General features: G+C 51.9%; 1 protein-coding gene across 6 annotated transcripts in view; it reads right to left on the bottom strand.

Annotated features, from left to right (window-relative positions):
• The window catches only part of MICAL2 (microtubule associated monooxygenase, calponin and LIM domain containing 2), a 173,129-nt gene that overhangs the window by 69,636 nt on the left and 78,070 nt on the right, over nucleotides 1-25,423 (bottom strand). For 2 of the 6 annotated variants that reach the window (XM_055091527.1, XM_055091528.1), the window contains exons 20-24: nucleotides 22,424-22,486; nucleotides 17,659-17,766; nucleotides 16,433-16,619; nucleotides 15,004-15,092; nucleotides 13,452-13,554 (exon numbers count right to left, since the gene is read on the bottom strand). In XM_055091527.1, the coding sequence (XP_054947502.1) occupies nucleotides 13,452-13,554; nucleotides 15,004-15,092; nucleotides 16,433-16,619; nucleotides 17,659-17,766; nucleotides 22,424-22,486 (550 nt within the window). Of the gene's footprint in view, nucleotides 1-9,574; nucleotides 13,555-15,003; nucleotides 15,093-16,432; nucleotides 16,620-17,658; nucleotides 17,767-22,423; nucleotides 22,487-25,423 lie in introns of those variants that run through there. The other 4 variants (XM_028500952.2, XM_028500953.2, XM_055091526.1 and 1 more) reach the window with 4 other exon arrangements.

Raw genomic sequence — 25,423 nt, 5'->3', positions numbered from 1 at the left:
ACGCCACCCCCCCCCCCTCCCCCCCCCCCCCGCCATCTCAGCCCCGGCTCAGAGGCTCTTGCCTCTTCCTTGGAGACGCTGCCCCCAGAGGGCAGGGCTCGCTCACCCGCCTCCTTCAAACCTTTGGCCAGCTGTCGCCTTCTCAAGGAGGTGACCCTGACCATCCTCCTCAAACTGCAACCCACACCCTCAGCGCTTTCCTTTCCTCTTTATTTTTATTCATAGCACATCGCACCTTCTAATAAACGATACACTTTTCCCATTTATTTTGTTTGTTATTTCTCTCCCATGCCTAGAATAAAAGCAGTGATTTTCGCCTCTTTCATTTCTTGCTAGAATGGTGCCTGGTGAAGAGGAGACGCTCAATAATAAATACCTGTTCAATGAATCAGTGAATCAGTGAATGAATAAATGAGCAAGACAGGCAGCCCAAGTCCCAGATCCCTCTTGGCCACTAACTGGCTCTGCGACCCCCTCTCTGGTCACAGTGGGGTAGGAGTCCTTTCTCCTCTCTAAGGCTGACATTGCACTTGAACTTGGCTCCTCCTACACCCCCCCCACCCCCACCCCCAAGGACCATTATCTCCTCTTCCCTGTGTCATTAATTCTTTGTCTACTGGATCTTTTCCATCAGTATTAACATATGCTGAAACCTCTCCGGTTTTAAGACCATTTTTAATCCCAGTTTCCCCCCTCCCCCCACTACCCAGCCAACTCTTCTTCCTCCTTCCCAGCCAATCTTCTGGGAAGAGTTTGCTGCACTCACTTTCTCCACTTCCTCACCTCCCATCACTCACTCCTCAATCCCCTATAATCCTGCCTATGTCTCCACTACCCAAACTGCCCCCAACAAAGTCCCTAGTGCCCTCCTTGCCGTTGCTAAATCCAATTCACAAGGCTTTGGGGTCCTCCTGCAGCTCTTGCCCTCTGAGCCCTCCCTGCTCCCAGGGACGCTTACTCTCCCTGCCTAGCTGGCCGTTCCATCTCAGCCATCCCGACTTCTAGCCAACCCTTAAGTCCTGGGGTCTTCATGCTTCTACCTGGGTCCTCTCATTTTTCTCACCTCACACACTCTTTCTGGGAGATCTTATCTACTCTTTATTTATCATCTGCAAAGGTAACTCGAGAAATGTTGATTTTTATGTGCAATGCCTCACATTTTAAAACACTGTACAGGTCCAACGAAACACATCTACAGCCAGATGCAGCCAGTGGTTTGCCAGTTTGCAAGCCCTGGTACAGTGCCTGCTTGCTGTGAGGACATGTATGCACCCTTTTGCATTAGTGTGGCTGCGGACGGAGGAGGAGCATTTGGGGAGCAGGTATTATAATTGGATGCTCGACTGTGTAGTTATAATAATAGCAGCAGCTTACTTTTATTGAGTACTTTTATCAAGGATTGTTTAAGTGCTTAACATGTAATAAGTCTACCAAATTTCACACAAGCTTCTAAGAAAAGTAGTATTATCCCCATTTTGCTGCTGAGAAAACAGGTGAACAGAGAGGTTAAGACACCAGCGCTGGGTCGGACATTTCGTCAAAGGATGGGGACCAGTCTGTATGTCTGTGAACACAACGAAGCCACAAATGGACAGCAATGCACGTGGCCATTATTCTCGGAGTTTGGACTGGAATACGTCCCCAGTTCTTCACTTCCTCCCCATAACAGAGTTGTTGTTTGTCCTATGACCTTGCGGTCCTTCCCACTGGAGTAGATGGGGTGAGCTTCCCTGCTCAGCTGACATGAGGCTTGGCGGTGAGACCTGCTTTGACCAGTGGAAATCAGTGGGTGTGACATGAGCAGTGGCTTTCAATGGCCTTGCTGTTTGGCTAGTCCATTCACACTCCTGCTCGTTGGCCATGAGAAGAGCTCGTCCCAGATGGCTGCTGCCCCTTCAGCAGCCTAGGTCCCCGACTGTGGGCCCATGAAACAGATCTGGAGCCAACCTATGGTCTAGCCGATCCCACGAGAGCCCAGGTCACCCTTACACCTGCAGCCTGAAGCACAGCCACTCAGCCAACCCACAGACCCATGAGCAAGAAAAATGATGTTACAAGCTACTAAGATTTGGGAGGCTTGTTACACAGAATTGCTGTAGCAGAGACCTGGCTCTGTACCTGGTTTATATCTGAGTATAGGTGTATGTGCCTGTGAGCTCTGGGCACAGACACTTATAGGGTCAACAGAAGCTACTGTGCCCTCCTCTGAGCCAGGCTTGTGCAGGGGATTTGGAGATAAATCAGCCATGGGTCTCCTTCTGCCCCACAGGGGAAAGAAGGTCTGTTCACAAATATCTGCATTAGCAGGTAGACCACAAAGAGTGAGGCCAAGACGAGGTGGGAGGGGAGGGAGGTCTGACTTCCATGCAATAAAGGCTTTGGGTAGAAGGCACCGTTTTAAGGGGGCTTGAGGATGAATGGGATTTGAGCAGGGAAGGGAGAGGTGGCAGACCCCTGGGAGCAAGAGCAAAGTGGAAGCACTGCCAACTGCATGGGAACGGAAAATAAGTCCATGCGACTGGAGGGCAAAAGGGTACAGAAAGGGGAAAACCAGTGGGAAACTGGTCAAACCAGTGGGAAATGATTGCTTTGATATCAAACCAGGAAGGCCTTGAATGGCGAAATGGAGGGTAGGTTTTGCTCTGGGAGCAACCAGTGAAGGACTGGAAGCTGGGGGTTGCCATGATCAGATTTGCCTCTCAGAAAGACGGCTCTGGTTGCAGAGTGGAAGGCGGACGGGAAGGCTCACAAGGAGGAGAGAGGGAGACCCGTGAGGAGGCAGCTGTGATAACCGGAAGAGACCTATCAGCTGAGCACACGCAGTGGAGAAGAGGGGAGAGGGAGTGGAGAGCAGCCTGGCCAGACGGGCAGCTGCAGGCAGTGGAGGTGAGCTGTGCAGCTCCACTGAATTCTTAAGAGCACAGACAGGGCTTCCCTGGTGGCTCAGTGGTTAAGAATCCGTCTGCCGACGCAGGGGACACGGGTTCGAGCCCTGGTCCGGGAAGATCCCACACGCCACGGAGCAACTAAGCCCGCGAGCCACAACTACCAAGCCCATGTGCCACAATTACTGAAGCCCGCGCGCCTAGAGCCCGTGCTCCGCAACAAGAGAAGGCACCGCAGTGAGAAGCCTGTGCACAGCAACAAAGAGCAGCCCCCGCTCGCTGCAACTAGAGAAAGCCCACGCAGCAACGAAGACCCAATGCAGCCAAAAATAAAATAAAATAAATTTAAAAAAAGAAAAAAAAAGAGCACAGATAACTTCAGGCAAAGTCTAGGACAAAGAGCAGCCAGGCCTGGGGCAGGCACAAGTGAGCATGCTCCGGGCCCTTACCTGCAGCTGGTCACAGACCCACGGCCCCTGTACCTCAGGGACCAGCCCAAACCTGCAAGGAACAACCCAGGTCTGCTTTCCTCCTTCCCCCTCTCTCCTAGAGAGTTCTGGCTTTGCCAGCAGGGCTGAGGGATGGACCAGGGTAAGGGCTCAGCTGGCTCCCTGGGCTTCTGGAGGGCTGGGGATGTGGCTGAATGATGATCCCTCCGTAGAGCAGGGTCAGGGCCAGCGCCTCTGACAGTGGAGCCTGGATATCAGTGGAGGGCCAAGGGGCACCTGGAGGTGTAGACTTTGTGGAAAAGAAGCTGGTGCCTCCTCCGGTCACCACTTCGCCCAGGCAAAAAGCTCCCAAGGAGGACATGTTCCTCCCCTCCTTCTGCCCCCGCAAGGCCCAGGCCACGGGCTACTGCTGGGTCTCAGGTCCACTGCCGCCCCCCAGGAGGAAATTTCTCCACTCAAACTCTTACCTCCAGACACTGCCTTCCCCTGAGCATCCCTGGCCACAGGCACAGACCCGTAGTGGTAGTTTTAGTGGTACTAGTACTAGTAACGGAAGTAATCTAAAGGCAATAACACAAGCAGCCCCAACCCGTCATCCAGGGCCCACGTGTCTCTTTAGCAGTTTGCACTCATCTTCTCTAACATCCCCCCCATCCTGAAAGGACAGTATGATGGTCTTCATTGTGTGAGTGGGAGGACGTGGAGTCAGACAGTAACTCGGCCAGGCAGGGCCACCCCGAGAGTGAGCTGGATCGGCCAGCCCTGGACACAGAGCAGTGTGTCTGTGGGCAGCCGCAGGTCAGAGGCCTGGGTGTGCGGTGTGCTCACCTGTGCCTCCTCGCCCAGGCCCGGCTGCTCTTTGTCCTAGACTTTGCCTGAAGTCATCTGTGCTCGTAGGGAGAATTCAGTGGGGCTGGGGGCCGCCCGGGGAGGAGGTGCATGGCGGCAGGGCTGAGAACGATCCAGCCCCTCCCAGGGCAGCTGCCCTGGCCTCCTGGAGGGAAGGAGGTCTGCTTAGAGCTGAGCATCTCAGTCTCCTCCCGTTGCTCTGGCCAGATGCCTGCTCCCTGGTGAAAGATGAGACTCCACAGGCAGAGCCAGGCAGTGTCCGGGGAAATGTCTGTCCTCGCACACCACCCCCAGCAGCCAAGTCCCAAGGCTCTTTCACGGCCAGGCCACTGCTGCAGCGTCAGCGTGAGGACCCTTGCCCCATTTCTGCTGGTGAACTTGTTCCTGTTTTCTCCCCAAGTCTGGAGACCCTTCCACTCTCCCCCAGAACCCAGGGAGACAACAAAACAACATGTTGTCCTATATACAGTCATTAAGCCCATTTTACAGATTAGGAAACCGAAGCTCAGAGGTGCTATCTCACTTGTCCGAGGTCACACAGCTCCTAACTGCCAGAGCCACTTTTGCCTCTGGGCTTGGAAAAGTTCCCTCTGCTGTCTTGCCCACAGTTCTCTTGGAAGAAAAAAGTTTAACAAGAGCAATGGAACCAAGTTTATCAGTCAGGAAAATAGAACCCAAGCCAGGGAGTTCAACAGAGTAAAGTTAACATAGGAAACTAATAACGATGGTATTGGATGAGCTGAAAAGCCAAATGGGGAACGTGAGGCAACCCAGAGATGAGTAATGGCAGGAAGCCACTGGCTAGGGGGACACCGGAAGGAGCTGGTGCTATGAGTCCAGAGGCCAGGGCCAGGCAGTAGGAGGCGGGTACCACAAAAAAGACACAGCACTGCCCAGGATGCAGAGGGACAGGAGGAATAACCTGGCTTCTCCCTCGATTCCACCCTCCACTCTCCCACTCGCGCGTCCTAATGGTCAAACTTAGTAGGAAACCAGTTCGCAAGGGAGCCTGGGAAATGTCTTCTGCAAGGGTTACACCCCTCTGCTACAGAGCAGAGCAGGGGAAGGGCAGGGAGTGTATCTGAGAGCAAATAGGCAGATGTCCAGGATACTAGGCATAGTGCAATCTCCTCGCCCTCTTTCAAGGTGGACTGTGATAAGTGAGGGGACACTGACAGCCCTCAGCAGGATGGAGGAGGGACCTGGGAAGGGGTCTGTGTCAGGTGCTCCCTCCACCTAATTGCGCTCGGAGGGACATGTGTCTATCCAGTACCAAGGTCCTTCACAGTGCATGTCCCTTTAAAAGATAAAAGCACAGGTGCCTAAAGACAGCACAGTTGCCATCCCGGGGCTTCTGAGAGTGTACTACTGGCAATGCCAGTTTCTAGGGGGTCTCCAGGCGATGAGTAAATTGATAGGTAGCCCTGGGCCTCAGGCCCACCCTGCCATACTGGGGCATGGCTGTCCTGCCCGGCTGCACTTACCAGGTGTCCCCACTGTATGCCTTTGGCTTTCACGCTACGTGAGCTGGGGAGCTGCTGGAGTTTGGAGCAGAGGAGAGCTCAGACTTAAGTTCTAACAAGATTCCTCTAGCTGTTGTGTTGAAAATAGGTTGAATGGAGTAAGGAGAGCTCTCTAGAAGGAGAGCTTAGAGGAGGTCACCGGAATAACACAGGAAGACATGACAGTGGTTGGGGCCAGGCGGTGGCATGGAGGTGGTGAGATGTGGACAGACTCTGGCTGTACTTAGAATTCACAGATGGACTGGACATGGGGCCAAGAAAAGAAGAGCCAAGAATGACTCCAGCCAAGGCTCTGAGCTGAGCAACAAGAAGCACGGAACTGCCGTGTCCAGAGACTGCAAAGGCCAAGGGTAGTGTCTGTCTCAGGGGAAGATCAGGAGTTGGGGGTGGACGTCTAAGTTGGAGACTCTCAGTAGACAGCTAAGTGGAGATGGTGAGCAGGCAGCCCGAGCCAGAGCTAGAGGAGGCTCCCTGTGCTGAGACTCAGGCACTCACTACAGCAAAACTGAAGTGCTGCTAGCAGGTGGCAGGAGAGAAGCGGCTCAAGCTGAGGCCAGCGTGTCTAAAGGGAGATAACCAGTCACCTTCAAGAGAGCTGGGGGACCAGAAAACTAGAAAACAATAGATGTTGCCCCTCCATGTGAATCGAGACCCGTTTAGTCCCCAACCAGAAGATGTCCCGTCAGACTCTGAGCCCCAGCTGACCTAGAATGCCTCCCTCAGGGCACTCGCTGCTGCACGAAACCAGGAAAGTGCTCCCTAGAACTCAGCAAGAGCTCTTGCTGGGCACACTCAGCTCACTGTCTCTGCCTTCCCCAAACCCTCTGCCAGAGGCATGGTTAGCCCCGTCCACAGAAGGGACTCACCCGGTGCCTCTGAGTCAATATGAAGTCCTGGGGCCAAAGCCGGTCTTCGGCCAAGTCCAGGGCCTTCCCCTGTGCCAAGGGTCTCCTGAGAGCAGCACCTGATTCCTGGCCTGGGCTCCTCAACAGTTGAAGATGCTGCTCTAGGTCACCTCTAGCATCAGTGAACTTTAATGTCAGTGCCAACTCAAGGTTGCCACCAGGAGGTGAAGAGCTAATGAGGGACCGCACAGAAAGTCTTTGGCCCCGTGGAAACAGTGGCCTTGGGGCAGTGAAAGTGGCAGTTGCTTCTTTTACTTATTGGAGGGATGAAAGAAAAAGCTCTGAAAGTGAATGAGTTCTCAGAAATAGAGGAGAACGGCTCACCCCCACCCTCTTTGCTTGACCCCCTTACTCTACTCAATATTCAGGTTGCAGGGATTTTCTTTCTTTGGCTGGATTATTTCTTTAGGATCAACTCCTGGGGTGTGATGACTGGGCCAAGAGGTCAGAAACCCTTTTATGGGTCATAATACTTGTTGCCATATTGCTTTCCAGAAAAGATGGTCCCCATTTAACTTTACACTTAATACTAGTGATTAAGTTCGTATTTTTTTCTTACGATCTACTTCACTATTCCTTTACTTATTCAGTGGGTGCAGCATAATTAATTCACATTCCTTTGAAAGCCAAGTTAGAACATTTTTGGAAATGCTTGCTGTTTAAGTGTTTTCTTTTAAATTTGCTCGAGTGCGAACTGTCCATGCATAACCTTTGCCCATTTATTATGGGGTCTTTAATCAACAAATATCACGTGCAAGGCACCTGAGACCATCGCTTTGCAGGAACTTTCTAAATGCCACAGCAGTGAACATCTTTGTCATCACATCGAATTCAGATTTTTCCCCAGTCCGACTGCCCGTTGAATATTTTCCTTTTTATTTTTATATGTTAAGTTTTTTAAATGTTTGTAAGTCAGATTTGTGCCATGTTTTTCCTCTGTAATTTTTTTCCATCAGAGGTTTTAAAGTTTAGAAAGTTACTACTCCATTATTTCACCAGTACTTAATTCTATTTAAAATCTAATTCTATTATTTACATTTTTATTTTAATTCTTCCATCCAGTGTTCTTGGATAAAGAACATTCTACCAAACACTTATGTAGAATGTAATATGCAAAACAAAAACTCCCCCCAAACAAACAAAAAACTCACTTCAAAGAGGTACGGGAAAGCCCACTTGAGCAAAGTTGATTAGGCTTCTTTACTGGAGGACTCCTCAGACTTCAATATGCTAATGAATCTTGTGGATCGCCAAGATTTGGGAGGACTGGCATGATTAGTATAAAACGCTTCTCAGGGCTTCCCTGGTGGTGCAGTGGTTGAGAGTCCGCCTGCCGATGCCGGGGACACGGGTTCGTGCCCTGTTCCGGGAAGATCCCATGTGCCGCGGAGCGGTGAGGCCCGTGAGCCATGGCCGCTGAGCCTGCGCGTCCGGAGCCTGTGCTCCTCAACGGGAGAGGCCACAACAGTGAGAGGCCCGCGTACCACAAAACAACAACAACAAAAAAAACGCTTCTCAGACTCTGTGACCATGGAACCCTTTTTTCACAAAGCACCTCTTGAAGCGAGTGTTCCGTTGCCACACTTTGGAAAATGTTGTTTTAACCCAACCTCAGATCAAAAATCAAAACCAAACTCTAAGCTCCATGAGAATGAGGGGTTTTGTCTGTTTCATTCCCTGCTATATTCCCAACACACAGTAGATGCTCAGTATCTATTAGTTGAGTAAACAAATGTGTGCACGAACAACTAAACAAAACAAATCAAGTCTAGTACAACACCGAGACACATGCAGTCCAAGGTGCAGGGAGGGGCAGGAATTTTGTGTGGTTCACTGCTGCATCTCTAGGACCTAGAATATGCCTAGGGCATGGTAGGTATTCAACAAACACTTGACTAGATGAATGAATAAAGGAATGAGTCACTTGTCTCACCCAGCTCCTGACTTCAGTCCCTAACACCCTTCCTTTTAGGGAAGGGAAAGAGTATCTCACCTGGGTAAGAGTACAGACACTTGGTCATGACCACAGGCAGGTCTGGAGGCAGTTCCAGGCAACAGCAACTGGGCTCAGAGGCCCAGGGCCTCAGAAGTGCCCCTTTAGAGATACAAGGGCCCTCATGAAGTTTACAGATGGGTTTTCATGCCAGCATCAGAAGCCCAGCCACATCCAGCATGGCAAAGGGACGTATTCCACCCTAGGGAGGGTGAGGACCACATTTCTTTGACACTGTCCAGACTAGTTGAGTGAAACTTCAAATCCTTCCCTTGAAGACAAGTGGAATTGGGCCAGAGCCTGCCATGGTGCTGTCCTCAGACTGGCCCTGTGGGCAGAGCCTTGCAGCCTAAGACACTGAGTGACCTGAGTCTTTGGGGGCAAGGCGGGTCTCTTAGCATCACAAATGGCTCTGCATCTGGATGAACACACCTGCCACGTTCACTGCCATCCTGAAACCAATGTCCAGTCCTTCCTCCTTACCTTTCACCCATCACTCGGCTAGACCAGCACAAAACTTTCAAGACCAACCTCTATCGCATGGGAACCTAAGTTACAGCAAGGTTCCCAAGTAAAGCTCTCCTGCAGGTCCACTGTTTGTATGTGTGTGGGAAATGGGTGCAAGCAGCTGTTAATACAGCCTGTTCCTGACAGCTGAGGTGACTCCGACCTTCAGCCAGCTATGCCCAGCACCTACAGCAGAAAAGCACCATGAGTTTTCAAGGAAGAGCCCCCGAAAGCCTGGCCCCGGAGCCTGGGTGATATTTTCCAAATACTACCCCTGGGTAATATTTCCTCTCAGAGTACCCAGCACAGCCTCAGAGAGTCCCATGTCACCACAAGTGAAGGCCCCCCCCCCTCCAGTTTAGGGAAGGCTGACCCCTTCAACCAACCCCTGTGTTTGAGGTTTGAGCAGCTTCCATGGCAAAGAAGAGAGGAAACAATGAGCTTTATAAAGAACCATATTTATTTTCATTTACAGCATCAAATACCATAAATAAAGCTAAACATTGTCCGCCGTGTGCAAAATACAGGGTTCCATGTGGCACTGTAATGACTACCAAAGGTCACAAACATGCGTGGTGATGAGGTGGGGAGGCTAGCTAAGGAGGAGGCTGGAGGGAGGAGGGCACTCTTTGGTTGACATTCTAAAAAGGGGGGAGACTCTGCAAGAGAAGATAAGACAAGAACGGTGACTGGGTCCTGGCTAGGATCTGCACCAACGAGGGAGCCATGCAGCATGCGGGGCTGTGCAGACGGGCGAGGGTCAGCAGGGCTCTGGGCCGCATGCAGGACGCACACCACCCGCAGCCCGAGACTGCGAGGCCTGGCCTTCAGCAGCCCCACTGTACTTGGTGCGGTGTTTCTCTTTAAAAGCCCTCTGAGTGTCCTGCCGCTCGAGCTAAAGGGTCGTGGGGGCATTGAAATGCGCTGCTCCAGACCTGGGGCCGAACCGAGTCATCTCTCAAAGGCATCCCTGGTCTGTGACAATGACTGCTCTGGCTGAAGCTTCTGTATCATCCAGGGCTTTATGAGCCCAGAGCGATCAGAAGAGCCACAGCAAAGCTCTTGGAGGCAAAGTATAGGCTGCAGTGGAGAAAGGATTTGCTAGGAAAATTGTGATTGTGTGTTCAAAATACGGGGTCTGGGTCAAGCTTGTGATGAAGCCTGGGAGGATTTTTTTTTTAATTTTAATCCTTCCAAAAAGAGTCACCTATGGTTTTCATCGATAACCTTTTTCTATTAGAACCAACTGAAGAAGATGCGGGTATGCATGTGCTTTTTCAGAGGCTGAGAGATGAAAGAGTTCTTTTCAAAGGTAAAGCGCCCTCTCTATGGTACTGTCTCACATTCAGGGTTAACCCTCCCAGGAAGGTGAGGGGCTTTGTAAGTGCAACCAGAAAAGCATGCACACAGGCCGCAGGGCGCAGAGGGGAGGCGGGGCGGGCGCTTGGGGTGGACCGGGCAGCTGGCTCAGAGGGATGGAATCAGAAACGGCTTTCGAGCTGAGCACCACGCCATGCTGTTCACCAACCATGCCACTGAATGAACCCATTAGTATGCAAGACACTCGCAGTTAGCACAACCAAGGCCACGGCGGGGGCATGGGGTACGGCGGGGGCATGGGGTACGGAAAGCGGGTCAGGGGTTAGTACCACTCTCTGAAACTTGGCAAGAAAACCAGTCACCTCAGAGCAGAATTGTGTCAGCCAAGAAGTGGGTGTAGCACCGGAAGGCTGAAATGAACTGACGGCCACAGTGTGAGGTTGGAAAGAGAGAGACAGAAAAGAGAATTTAGTGGTGGGGCACAAGGCAACACGAGAGAGCACGGGAGTTGAAAACGAGGCAACCATTAAAAAAAGAGAAACTTCCCCAAACAAGTTACGGCTTTTTGCTTAGGACAGATGAACCTTTCTGGCAGCGAGCAGCAACTTATCTGCAAGAGTGAATCCGTGCAATTGGCCGACACTCCTCTGTCCTCCACAGCCCTCCACATCCTCTCTGCCCCGATTTTACTCTCGAGCCCCACGTTCATTCTTGAATGTGTTGTGGAGGCTTAGAGACATCCACCCCCAGGATCCACCTTTGTGTTTTGGTGCTGCCCCACCAGGAAGGTTCAAAGCCTCAGAACATACAAACATCTCAGGCTTCTGACAGGCACGCCCTGTCTCGCCAGAGTAACTCAAACCAGTCTCCTTACGGCCAAAAGTGACATTCTCAGAGATCCTAACTCTGGCTTCATGGAGCATCCCACAAAGCATCTCACCCTGCCCTGAGGTGACGGGAATAACAATGACACAGCTGTGCATGTGTTTATGTCGTGACTTTCAGAATCGAACATAAAATGAATCAAGGGCTCCTCCTACCATGCGGAACATTAAAATACCAGCAGAAATTTGGAAAAACACAATGCAAGTCATAGGACGAGAACAGTTCCAACAAGGACAGAGGCACCAGTTCCCACGACCTTGGCCGCAGCCATGCCCCTGATTTGCCCAAGGACTTAGGGAAGTGTTTATAGAAATGCCTCCCCACTTCTTCCCACCCTAGAGAACTTGGCATCTCAAAGGCCTCAAGAGCTCTGGCTCCTAACCTACCGGGCTCCATCCTTATTTAACCTAGAGGATCTTTCTAGTATAACACGCAGAGAGACGTCTCTGGCCCAGCCACTCTAGATACACTGAACACTGCAGAAGGCCTTTCTCTATCAGCCATCTCCACTGTTCACCCAGACTCAGCAGCCGTGCATGTCCAGGCAAGTGGAGTCGGGAGAGCTGAGGCCTCTTCCAGATGCCCAGAGAGAAGAATGCAGGTGGGCCCAAGGCCTGTTTTGCCCTTAATAGGGTGTATTTCTTTTGCATGAGTCAGTAATAGCGTCCACTCCCAGCCTCCCCTGACAGTCAAGACACAGGGGAGCTTCCCCCTGGAGGTCAGACGCATTCCTTTGCTAGGACGGCGTGAAAATAAATGGTTTCTGACTGTTTGACCAAATATGCATGGCAGCCGAGCGGCTAAGAAGCCAGGACATCTGCAAGCCATGCTCACGGGGCAGGCCACGCTTCCCAAAAATAATACCCTGAGGTGCTAACAAATGCCCTCGGTCTCAAAGGACATTATGTGAAAGGGCAGTTTCTTCCCTCAGCCTCATGGTTGTGGGCCCTGAGTGGCCTTGGCTCAGACTGCAGCCTGGGCTGGGGACCTCATAAGGAGGGCTTAAAATGCCACCAGCTGACATAACTCCTCTTCAACACTGCGTCAGTTTGATGGAGCTCCACGTGGTCAGGGGCCAATGGGCTTTCACTGCCGTGCTTATTAGTGGGAAGGGAAATGTATATTTGTAGCAATCTGCTTAAAACCCTGTGGTTCTACGTCATTTGGCTGTGATTTGGTGTCGAGCGAGGAACCTTTACGCTACTATTTTACATCAAAACAAGTGAGCAAAACAGTCCTCCGCCCTCTGGGAGGACAGATAACAAGCGACTACACACTGCCATGTGCTTCTGTAGGTTTAATTCTCTTCTGTCCTTACTATTTTTTTCTTCTAAAGTATTATGCTTTCATGTTGCAAACAACTGTCCGTTGTTGAAAAGTGGTATCCAGGCACATAAATCAAAAGGCACTGGTTTTGGTTTACATAGAAGCCCAAATCATTCATGTTGCAGGCAGCAGCTATTACAACTGACCACAACGTGGAAAGGGTTTGTAATACCAGTTATAAACGTCAAACCCGTGTCTAGAAAAACTGACACTCATAGAAAAAGATGCTTTCTCTTGGCTTATTAAAAGTTAAAAATTGAAATGTAAACCTAGAAATATGGCTCGCTTTGGTAGAAAAGTACAAAGGTATAAAAAAATATCCTTCATGTCGTGCTGGCCTGGGCGCCGGGAGCAGATGTTCACCGCGACCAGGCCAGGTGCAGGTGGCCGATGGGAAACTCTTTGGCTTTGAACTAACTGGTTAAAGGGCGTGGGGCTCCCTGGCCAGCACCTGAGCTGGCTGCACATGCTGCCATCTACATGGGAAATGTTACGGCACTTTGGGGCTGGGCTTCAGTGCAGCTTGGCCGAGAAGCATCTGAGCAGCCAGTCGCGGATGCCCTCGAGGGACTCCTCGGTCTCCCGGTACATGGAAGCCAGGACCTCGGAGAACACCCAGAGCAGGGGCAGCCCGAGGCTCAGGAGCTCGTACGTGTAGCAGTAGTTGTAAGCATTGTCCCTGATATGCAGACTGGCGGCACGCAGGAGTCCCTGAATCCAGTTAAGCAGCCTCCGGGGAAGGTGAAGCAGGCCCCACGGCAGCCTGAGGGGCCAGCTTAGCACCTTCCTAAAGAAGGAATTGGGGATACCTGGGGGGCTGCCTTCCGGCGTGCCGATGGCGGCGACAGCGCAAGAACTTTCGGCAGGAGGGTCTCGCCTAGAGGCTTCTTGCTCTTTCCACATCCCCTCCTCCTGAGAAAGACATCAAGGTGAGGGCATTTAGTCCATGACGCTTAGAGACGCCTCCTCCAATGAAGCAGAGGAAGAGAGCCAGTAAATAGAGAACGTGGCAGACCCTGCAATTTGCAACCAGCCCCCCTCCCCCAAATCTCAGCCCCCATGCACTGCTGAAGGGCAGGCTGAACATGGGCATGACTTTCCTGGGGGGCGGCAAACTGATCACAGGGGTCAATTTTGTTTGGAGCCTTCAAAACATATGCGCCCTTTGACTCAGCAATCCCATTTCTCATGACTGATCCTAAGTAAACTATTTGAAATATGGAGAAAGATGTGGGTACAAAGACATTCACCGTAAAAATATTTATAAGGTAAAAATAGTAAACAACATAAATGTCCAACAATACAGGATGCAAATAAATTATCAACCATCTTTTACAGGCATCAAAAATTAGGCTCCAAAAGCATTTTTAATGTCATGGGAAACTGTTCTTAATATAGTGTTAGTGAAAAAAGACGACTATGAAAGTGTAGACATGGGATTCCCACTGGGTGAGAACATGCAGTTGACCCTTGAACAATGCAGGTTTGAACTGCATGGGTCCACTTAAATGCAGATTTTTTTCAATAGTGAATACTACAGTTCCACCCGATCCATGGTTGGTTGAATCTATGGACGTGGAGGAACTGCCAATAAAGAGGGCTGACTATCAGTTATATGTGGATTTTCGACCCTGTGGAGAGTCAGAGCCCCTGACCTCCACATTGTTCAAGGGTCAACTGTATTCATATAGGAAAAAGTCTGCAAGGAAATGTTCCAAAATGTTAATTATGATTTTCTCAGGATAGAGTGAGGATGGGTGATTTCACTTTCCGTCTTTATACACTTTTTAAAATTATATTTACCCTTTTTTCTATATTGAGCCTATATTACTTGTATAATCAGAAAAAAGCTGAAGTTGTGGGTCTTGCTGGAGGTGGGTGATTAATCAAGCCATAGAGAAGGTATGAGGGGGCCCTATCGTAAGCCATCCACAAATTCAGAGGGCCAGTCACTTTGCTGACATCCAAGAGCCTGGGGAAAGGACTTGGAAACCACAGAGGGTTGGCTCTATACCAGGCATCCCTGCTAACAGTGTCCCTGTGGTCATGGGGGCCCCAGGCACTGGGGGCTGCATGGCTTTTGCATGGCTAAGCATACAGCCCCATCCTTGGCACATGGGAAAGCTCTTCTGGGCTTCTCATGAGAAACAGCAGTCACTCCTCTGGGATAGGTCATAGCCCAGAGGCCAGCTGAACAGACTGAGGCAGACGGACCCTCCATGCCAGGGAGTAGAGCCCTCTTCACCTAAGTTTCAATCCCTCCAAAGCCAGAAACATTGGCTTAACTTGCAGGAACCCTTGAAAAGCTTCTCCTATCAGGGGCCTTCCCTGTTTCACCACCACTTTCAAGACAAAACGTACTTCTCTTTGTTGCTTCAACTCTGCCCGTCTCTTCCGTTGCTGACTGTTGGTTTTACAGTGAATGAAATGAGGCTTGCAGAAAAACTTGCCTGTAAAGAGAGAGACAGACAGACACACAGACACACACACACACAGACACAGACACACACACACACACACACACACACAGAGGTTTTTCTCCTGTAAACCAGAACCACACAGCAGGACATGAGCCAAGTGCCTGCCACCATCTAGGTCAGAAAACGGCGCTACTGAAAACCAGGCCAGGAAGGTGCAAACTTGGGAAATGGTTTCCATCACCTGCCTTAAGGAAATGGCACAGACAGGGGGCAGGCTGCAGCAACAGGCGGGGCTCTCGGCATGGGGCTGAAACCCTCAGATAATCCCCCAGGCCAAGTCCCTTCCCAAGGCAAGTTGCCAGGCCGCAAAATGGACTGCCCAGAATAGCAGCTCTGTTTCTAGTTCCTCTTGCTTCTGGAACCCCTGGGGGTGGGAAAGGAACAGAACAGGCTGTGGCAGTGTTGGAGAGGAAAACCCAGTGAGGCACACACTGGGCCACTGGCCACTGCCCGGGACTACTGGGTGCCTTCCAGAAAAGCCTTCTCTGCTCACTGTTACAATAGTGACAATAGTGATGGGAATAATGATAACAGTAGAAAAATCTTGTGCAGGACTCAATATACCAGACACTGTCCTAAATCCTTCCCGGGAATTAACCCAGCAACCCTCATAATGACCTTATGAGCTAAGTAGTATCATCCTCATTTTATAAATAGGGAAATTGAGGGACCAAGAGGTTAGGTAACAGGCCCCAGGTTATATGGCTAGAAGTGGCATAGTCTGGATTTGAACCCAGGCAGTTAGTTTGAGGGTATGGAATCACAAGCACTGTCATTATATGACCGTGCAAACATCAAGTGCTGGAAATTAGAAAATCATCACTCATTCCAATGAGTGCAATTCTTTCATTGATGACTCCCGTAGGTCACTTATCAGAGGGCATGTTACGGTTACTGTCATTTTTACAACGCATACTTTACACATAATAACTCGAATAAGCCATCATTTACTGAACCCCTATTACATGTCAGGTGTGGTGTCGAGCACGTGACACAGGTTATCAGGTTTGATTTTCTCAGCCGCACAGGGGCCACTGAAGGTGGTGAGACTGAGTAAGAAAACATCCATAAGGCACTCGTCGCCTGCTAGGTGCCCCCCACACTGATGCACCCCTGGTGCTGACAGCTCCCCTTCCCTCAGGACCCCTGCTCACCACGGGCGGCCTCTCTCTTTATCAGGGGATCCCTGCTCCCTGAAGAGCTTTCCTGGTGACACCGAAACTCCCTGGGAAGTGCTGGCTGTCCCAGAGCCTCCAAAGGGACTGAAGCCCAGGCCAGAGACGAGTGCTGCCCCGGCCCCTGGGGGTTACCTTCGTCACTGTCGAAGGCATAGGCGGCCAGGCGCAAGGTGGTGGCACAGACGCTGCAGCGGAAACACTCCCGGTGAAAGAAGTGGCCCTCCGCACTCAGCCGCTCCATCACGTACACGCGCTTCTTGCAGAAATAACAGGTGTCGCTGCCACCCAGGTTCAGGGGAAACGCCTTCCGTATGGACTCCTGGGGGACACAGGGCATCGGGAGAGAAGAGCAGTGTGTTAGGGCGTACGCCGCATCTTCAAATGTGAGGCTGGCCTTGTAGAGATGCCGGCCTGCATCGTGGGGCCTCACAGGCTACGTGTTGCTTTTGTCACTGCAGGCACTGCAGGCACTTCAGCAAAGAATGAAGGTGGGAAGATACGCAGACCCCAGCCCTGCAGGGGCAGCTGTTAACTGTACTCCCAGGCAGGCTGGCCACTCTGGTTTCAGGGTGAGAGTGACATCTCTGGTCTGATGGAGCGGGCATCCCTCACAAACATGCTGCCCAGCGATGCTGTCTCCAGGAATCTGACCCAGGGGTTAAGTACTGCCTGTGTCTAGAGTGAGGTCACTGAAAGAATGTTTTGCACATCCTTGTACCCCTGCAGTGACATAGGTCAGGCAGGGAAAGCTCATGGTAATAAAACTGTTCAAGAGAACTGCAGAGAAGGGGCAGCCCTTTTCTGTGTGTTGAAGTCGGCTGCCAGTCAACTTCCTAAATGCAAGAGGGGAGAGGAGAGGGCAAGGGCCAGGGCAGAAGGGGCACACCTGGGTGATTCCAGGGCAATGTACCAAAAGGAAACCAAAAGAGCTGTCAACTCAAATTGTTGGTGATGACATTGAGCAGAGCCATTGGAGAAGGGGAGAATTCAGAGGAAAGGGGTGTTTTCTCCATTACTTAATTCTCAATCCAATCCAGATTGGATGCTAAACATTGGCAGTAAGTGTGGTCCACCTCTGCAGACGGCCCCTCCTGGCCTTTGCCCTGAGTTCTCCAGAGCCCCAGCCAGCAGGGAAGATGCTCTGCTTCGTGAAATGACCCACCAGGGGGCTGGCTGAGTGAGGTCTGTCTACAAGGAAGAACAGCCTCCCGCTAACCTCTGCTCTGATCCAGCCCGGTCTCAGCCCCTCTCGTCCCATGAGAAGAGGGGCCAGGCAATCCTCTCTGCGTCCCGTGCACCCTCCCTGGGAGGCCAGAGCCAGTGTCTGTGGGTGAAGGCTGTGGGGTGTACATCCTTACCAGGTCTGGAGAGATGGCCTGAGTCTTAGGTCTGTGATCATTCATGTACAGATTGACCAGAACTTCAGCTGCAGCCCCTATTCCGCTGGACACTTTCCCTACTGTCAGCTACCCAAGAGCAGAGATAGAGTAGACAGAGACAAAGGTAGAGGCCAGTTAGCACCGAGAAGGAAGACACGAACAAGCTGGAGGTGGGAGAGGGCTCCACACCCACATGCAAACGGCGCCCAACGTCCCGGGAGAGGCCTAACCAGCCCAGAGTGGGCAGCGGGCACTCTGCACATGGAGAAAAGAGAGAAGTGGAGGCCCGCAGGGTACACGGTCTTCAGAAGTTTGAGTTGCTTGGTTCACAGGTAGGGGGAATAAATACCAGAGGAAGGGATCTGTCCAAGCCCACTTAGAAATAAATGCAAGAAGAGCCAGGACTCTGCTAAGGTCTCCTGAGCCCAAGCCCGGGAGGCCCTCACACTAAGAAAACAAGCCAGCTGCATTGCGGCCGCCCTCCCCAAGACCCTTCCTCTCTGGAGGGCCGGGAGCTACTGTTTAGTGAGAACTGCCCCCGACCCCCCACTCCCGGACCTGGAGGGTTAGGACCCTACTCCACCACTAAACAGTTGTGAGATGGGGCACAAAGTCCTCAACTTCTGAGCTCAGTGTCCTCATTTAGTGAAATGGGGATAAACGGTGCCTGCCTCACAGAGCTGTGGCAGGAACTGAGTGAGAGAGCGTGTGTGTGAGTGCCTGGCACTTGGCAGGGCTGGACCAAGATGAACTTGACTCCTCCCTCCCTTCTCCCTCTGAATTCGGCAGCCTCATCCTGCCTTGCAGCTCCCGTGTCCCCTAGGGAGCTATGGCTACGCCTAACCTGACTCCTGTCAGGAATGGGGGTGAATGTTGGTCCCTACTGGGCAGGTACAGGGAGCAGGGTGGGGCAGCTCCAGGCGGCAGTGCCCAGGGCCCCGGAGATGGTGCTGGCAAGTCAGCTCCACGCTGGCTCCGGGAACACAGCCTGACAGGTTGTGGGTGTCTGTGCTCCCAAGGGCATGACGGTCCATGTCGACCCATGAATGCGTGGAACCCCACCGGCGTGTCATGGAGCTGGGGAAGGGGTGGGAGCTGACAGCCCAAGCAGACAGCACAATCACACATATATCCCTGGGCAAACCCCGACTTGCTCCCTCTTTCCATACCAGCTCTGAAAGGCCAGCCTGGGAATACTGCAGTCTCCCCTGCAGGGAGACAAAAATGCACAATATGAGATTGTATCTATAAACACTGTTCCTGATCCCAAGACCCTGGAGGGAGGGAGGCTCCAGACGCTCCCCCAGCCTCTGAATCCAGCTTCTGGGACGTGTGGCCACGGAGAGCAACAATTTAGGCTGAAGGCCCTTGGACACAGGTTGATAGCCATCTTGCTGGCGAGTAACAGTGACTCGTGCGGGGGCGAAGGAAGGCCCTCAATCCAAACCCAAGACCGCTCCTGGAAGCCCACGTCAAATCTGCTGTGCAAGCTTCAAGTATCAGGCAGGAAGTTCAGGGGACAGCAAAGCAAATGGCAGCCGGCGCCCACAGCCCCCGACTCCTGGGAGCAGGGCTCACCCTCAGAACCTGAGGCTAACTCATCGGGTGCCCGCAAAAGCACAGGCACTAAAAGAGGATGAAGACGGAAGGGATGTCAAGCAGGCTGGGGTGAAAGACAAGACCCAGGAGACACCTGCCCCCTTTCTCATTGAGGAAGTCCCAACACCAGCAGCTCCCCTGGATCAGTTGCGCCAGACCACATGCCGGGCTCTGGGGGACTATGGAAAATGTGGCCGGGGGCCTGCTGGGGTGTCTGATCCCAGGACTCAGACAGACAGGACCTCCTCAGACCTGACAAACCTCGCTCCTTCTCAGTGGCAGCAGCTGCCAGGCCAGTTACCCGACCCCCCCAACCCCCAACACTGGCCCCACCTGGGAGAGATTAGGATTCTGCATCCAAGCATACATTCTGCCATTTTCAGGATTTCACAAATGCCAAGAATCTTGGCTCCTGCTTCTAAGAGAGGTTCAGGTGCACTGGCTCAGGACAATATGCCATTATTTGCCTGATGTTCCATCCCCTGCTGGGACCCCCGACACAGGCCCCTTGGATAGGAGCTGTAGAATACCAAGTCCTTTCTGGGTTTACAGCAAAAGAAAGAGGGGAGGTCAGATTTACCTCCCTGCCCACACTCCCCTTGTGTGGCTGTCTCCCCTGACCCAGTGTGTGAACTGGCTCCGAGGCGCTCTCCCAGGAAGGCCCCATGTGATGTCACATACCCACGCGCAATTACTGCCTCCCCTGAGCGAGCAGAGATTAAGACTGGACTTTCTGGGGCTTTAAATACAAGTCCCTAATGAGACCTTAGTAACCACTTAGCTAATAAGCACTTTGTGCCGCTGAGCTTCTGCGCAATCCTGACTTTGGGAGCAGTTACAGAAGAAACGAGCAGAGGGCCCTGAGGTTGCTGGGGTTGCAGTCTCGGGCAGGCTCGGTTGTTCTATCAGCACAGGTCCTGGCCAGGGGATCCAAGCCTGGTCCTTCCTCTCATTATGGGCCCTTATTCACATAAGGCTCCTTTCTCCCAGTTGCATCCACATTGCCACCTGTGACAGAGGCTTTCTTAGGAATAATGAAATGAAGGCACCCTAACGGAAAGTGGTACTGGTGCTCCCATATGCCTTCCCAACCGAATGGAAACCATGCCCAGGATCATCACCAAGACCAAGAGGTAGACCAGGACTTGTGAATGGTCACAAGGAGACCAGGTGATGAAGAGCTTGTCTCAAGGGGTGAGAGGGGGTCTCTGAAGCCCACCCCAGAGACTGGTGTGAAGGCGGACGTTGCCCCGGGGTCTTAGGTTGTCTCCTCGTTCCTGACAGCAGGATGTCTCATTGGCTCCAAGACAGTGAGGACATGACCAGATGGATTGCTAACTCAAACTATCGGTGGTGAATGACCAGGTTTTGCTTTTTCTTTCTAAATCTCGAATCCACTGTGGCCTCATACTTCTGGAGTCAATGAAAATGAATTACTAGAAATACGATCACCCGCTTGGATGTGTGGCAATGTCAAATTGCTCTACAAGTGTCTAATGCTTATGCTCACTTGCTGTGCTCCTTGGGTCACAAACCAATTCCTGCCCGTGGACCACACCTCGGCATCCTGAGGAAGAACGGAAACTCCGCTCGTGGAGAAACCTCCAGAAAACTCATCCTGGTTTGACCTCAGAGTAAGAGCCAGAGGTTCTCAACAAGGAGATTATTGCACTGAAAGGCAAAAGCACATATGCTCCTGGGGTGCTGGTCAAGAGGAGAGCTTACAATTTGGCTGGGAATCATTTGTCCAAATGCAAAGTTGGGCAATCTGATGATCTGGCCAGAAATATACTGGTCACAGTCACTAGTGTCTTGAGAATTGGTAGTTTTGGAGGGCCATGGGACTGCTTTTGCAATATGTATCTTCAATATTTATGTAATTTTTGAAGAACTGGGGTATTTTTCACTACCTCTTTCCCCTTTGAATTCTATTTATTTTCAGCTAGTTAATTAGAACAAGCTGGAACGGTTGGAGACTTCAGGTGGGCCATCATCTAACATTACATTAGATTAACCTCACATACTTCATTTCCCTTCTGTGAGCCTCAGCTTCCTCATCTGTAAAATGGGGAGACCACTGCCATCCTCACAGGGCTGTGAAAGAGTCATCAAAGAATCTGGGCTGCACCTCACATGGTGCTGGGCTCCCAAGAATCACCTGGCAGATGGTTAATGAGTCCAAAGCACCGCAATTGGTGCAGCTTCAAATTTCCATTTTCTGGAACTTCTTTTCTCCTCTCCTCGGTGGCCTTCACTCGGGGGGACTTGCAGTTGCTTGGGGTCCCTCCTCTGTGTGAGTAAGGACAGCGTGGCCCACACAGATGAAGGCACTGGCTTCTCTCCCCCGAGTCAACTGAGATTCATACGTGGTGACATTAGCTGTTGTCGCAAGCACCATCGCCAAGCATGGTCCCCATCTGGATGTTGGAGCCTTTCTCACCCTGCTCTATGCTGGGAGATGGGTCATCTCCCCTCCGGTTTGCAGAGTCATGTCATGACTGCGTCTTTCTCATGGCTACGCTCCCAGCGCAGGGCAGATGCTCCCCTGAATGAAGGAGGAAGCAGGCTCTTGGGCCTGCTTGTGTCCAAACAATGGTGACATCCCCCCTTGGGCCTGGAACTCAGCCAGGAATACCAGGTGTCTGGCCTGTGCTTCCTCACAGAACTGGGCCTCCTGTGGCCGCCTGGCCTGCTGTGGGGATAAGGAAGCCCACACAGGTCAGGCAGGGCTGGAAGCAGAGCTTCCAGGGCCTCGGGGCTGAGGGCTCGAGGGAAGGGGAAGTTTCGACACGTAGGGCCAGAGGAAGTCGTCTCCTGGGCCCGCTTGAGCAAATATATTCCTCACTGAGGAGTCCCTGGATGAGAAACATCAGAGGACAGGCTGGTGGGCCTGAGTCCTCAGCCATATATGCTCAGGGCAAGGATCGAAACTGCCTTATTCGAGGGGCTCTGGAAATGATACCCTCAGGGCTGAGATGCAGGCAAGTCTTTGGGGCTATGACCTCCCAGTGGACGGCCATGTCTGCACCTACGTCCCCTGGTGCCAGGCGCTGAGCTGTGTTGAACCCTCACAGCCTTGCGAGGTGGGTCTGATAATCCCCCTTCGAGGCCGGGGCAGCTGAGGTTCAGGGAGGCTCTAACTCACCTGAGGCCACAGCGCTCCTAAGTGGCTGGGACGGAAATGGAAGCCTGAAGGTGACTTCTTTGCCTTTAGAAAGAGAGGAATCAACATGCCTTTTAGGTAAGTGAGCTTTCTTCTAGAATTCTCCTCCACTGGGGAGAAAGCACATTTGCTGGATACTTGAGGCATTCGATATATGCTAGGTGTTTGCATTATTGCAGTCATCCTCAGGAGTAGCTGCTGCCACCTCCATTTTACAGGTTAGGATACTGAGGTGCTGAGAGGTCCACTAGCTCATCCAAGGACACACAGCGAGTCATCAAGTAATTGGTGCTCTGAACCCAAGCGTGACTCCAAGCCTATACCCTTCTCACTATCACACCCTGTTTCCCTGACACACCAGCATTCTGCCAATTAAAATCCCCCAGGCTGGGATGCACACAGGTTACCTCCAAAGCGCTGCCTAGCTCTATCCCCAGAACAGAGCGAACAATGAGTTTGGAGCAGCCTGGAGATCTACCCTTGTATCAGATGAAACACTGGCAGGTTGCCCAGCCAAGACTCACCCAGCTTCTCTCTAACAGGCAAATCTCTAGAGTAAACCCTGCAAATCCAGTTTTAAAACAAACACCCCCAGGGGTAGAGAGAGCTCCTTTTGCAATGCACGTTGCTCTTCTGACCCAGGAGGACTTAACCACAGCACCCAGCCCCGTGAGGCCCTCCCTCTGGCTCAGCTGTGCAAACACTTGGCTGCCATCTTGATCTTGCAAGAGCTCACCAGCCTTGGTAAATGGCTAGCAGCCATGCTAAAGGCTGAACTGGCAGCGGTCTCCTGCCTTGAAGAAAGAAGTTAGCTAAGGGTTGATGGGAGCTGACAGAGCTACCGGAGGGCTGGTTTGATGGGATGATCATACTGGGCATGATCCCATAGCCCACGGTCTTAAAAGATGAGACTCCGGTAAGAATTTGGGCCCTAAACGAGAGGGCCTCAAGATTCCCTGTGACTATTCAGGCCAAAACCCCAGCTGCAGCACTCTGAAATGTAAGGCGACATGCTAATCTGAGAGGGCAGGCAAGTGTAGTCTGAATGACGGTAGAGCCCTGGCTACATCTCCTGGAATTGTTAACCCAAGTTTGCATCCCTGTGAGAAGCATGTGATCCTCATGACAAGCTTGACTAAGCCTGTTCCTCTGAGGAGGTGATAATCCTTGGATCCTCAGAATTAAGGTGTAGGGCTCCAGGGCAGGAAGAGAAACACGCTGCCTGCCAGGAGGTTGCTAAGAACTAAGCATCAGTTTCCAAGCGCATTCTCCTTCCTCTGGCTCCCCTGAATCGAGGCAAACTTGAGTCACTGGGCAATCAGAGCAGCCCATAATCTGCTGGAAAGAAGCATTAAGGCCCCAGGCTCTCTCCAGGGGAGAGGCTCTCAGAGCTCCACCAGGACTGAATGAAATTGTTTGTCACCAGGCTGTCACCTACTTTAAGGGGCAGCTAATTCTCTCCTCAGAGGAGGCCATCACTCTCTCAGATTCTGCATGTGCAAAGCCCAGTGTGGAATCAATGCTGGGTTGGGGTCCGGGAGAGGAAGGAAAGTTGCAGGTGGGACAGGGGAGCAGTCAGCTGGCAATATCCTTTCCAAAACTGCTTGAAGCTGGAAATTCACCACTCTGTGCTTAACTGCCTACAATGGCTTCATGGTGAGATCTGGAGGGGTCTGGGGGTGTCAGGTCCAAGCTGGGTCCTTTTTACAAACGGAGAAACAAAGGCACAGACAGAGTAAGTGTCCTAGGGTGGCCTTTTCTGAGAGCTCCCCAATCATTCCCAGCCACACAGTGAAAAGCTCATCAGCCTGTAATTAGTAAGTCAGAAGCTATTAAGATAGCCCAATTACACCATTATCTGATGGCCAAGGCCGGCTTGGGAGATGGGATTAAAAAACAAAAAAAAACAGGGAGCAATTGTTCTACCCCAACCTGGGAGAAACAAGGAACAAACCTGTAGAGGTGGGGACCAGAGGACCTGGGATTGGCCATCCTGAAGCCCACCCACCCCATTTGCAGCCCTCCTTGAGCCTGGGCTTGGGGCTCTACACACATAACCTCTGGGCTGGTCCCTCTGACGAGGCCTCCATTCATACTTGGCGGCTGCGGCACAGAGGAGAGAACATGGGCTGGAGTCAGGAGCCCTGGGAACTAGTCTCCTCCCTGGACCTTTGTTTTCCTCTCTGAGGCTCTGCTCCTGCTCAATTCTCTTTCCCAGGAAGAGCCCTCCTGCTACCCCATTGGAAATTGCTGCCCTTCCCCAGCATGCCAGGTCCCTGCTACCTGCTCTAATTTTTCCAGGGGAAAAATTGCCTTCTGATACGTCACGTAATTTCCCTATATATTAGATTATTGCTGATTATTTACCTCCCTCTGTTAGAATGCAAGCCTCATCAGGGCAGGAAGGTAACTACTGATCATTGATGTGTATCCCAAGAGTGAAGTGCCTGACACCAGCTGTCATTCAATAAATATTTGTTGGTTGAATGAATGCTCATTCAATGGCTTAATGAGTGACATTGCTTGAAGAGCCCAGTGGAGAAGCAGCCAAGGGCTGCAGTGGAGTGTGATGGTGATGTGACAGGAGAGTCTCACGATGAGAAGTGTCTCTGCCAGGCCCCGGCAGCCCCACGTGTACCGGGGCAGGCTGCCTCTTGCCATCACCTAGAGAACTAATACCTATTGGAAACCAAGTCAGGGGACTTGGGACGTGTGGTGGCTGCTCTTGTCCCACCTCTGCTCTCAACTCTAGAGGGCAGTGACCAAGTCAGGACTTCCTAAGGACAAAAGAAAAGCAGAGGCGAGAGAGGGCATGCCCGGGGCTAGCCGGAAAGGGGCTGGGCCAGAGGGAAGCAAGGTGTGGGCCCGGCTGCCCAGCCAGGAGCACCAGCCACTGCCTGCCTGTGCCCAGGTGCCCTTGCCCCTCCCATCATCCTGTCAAGAGTGCCAGTGACCTTTTTCCACAGCAGGAAGTACCCCCCA

This window comes from Physeter macrocephalus, chromosome 16, assembly GCF_002837175.3.
Source record: "Physeter macrocephalus isolate SW-GA chromosome 16, ASM283717v5, whole genome shotgun sequence".
In the NCBI taxonomy this organism is placed as follows: Eukaryota; Metazoa; Chordata; class Mammalia; order Artiodactyla; family Physeteridae; genus Physeter; species Physeter macrocephalus.
This window is presented reverse-complemented; position numbering and strand designations above follow the sequence as displayed.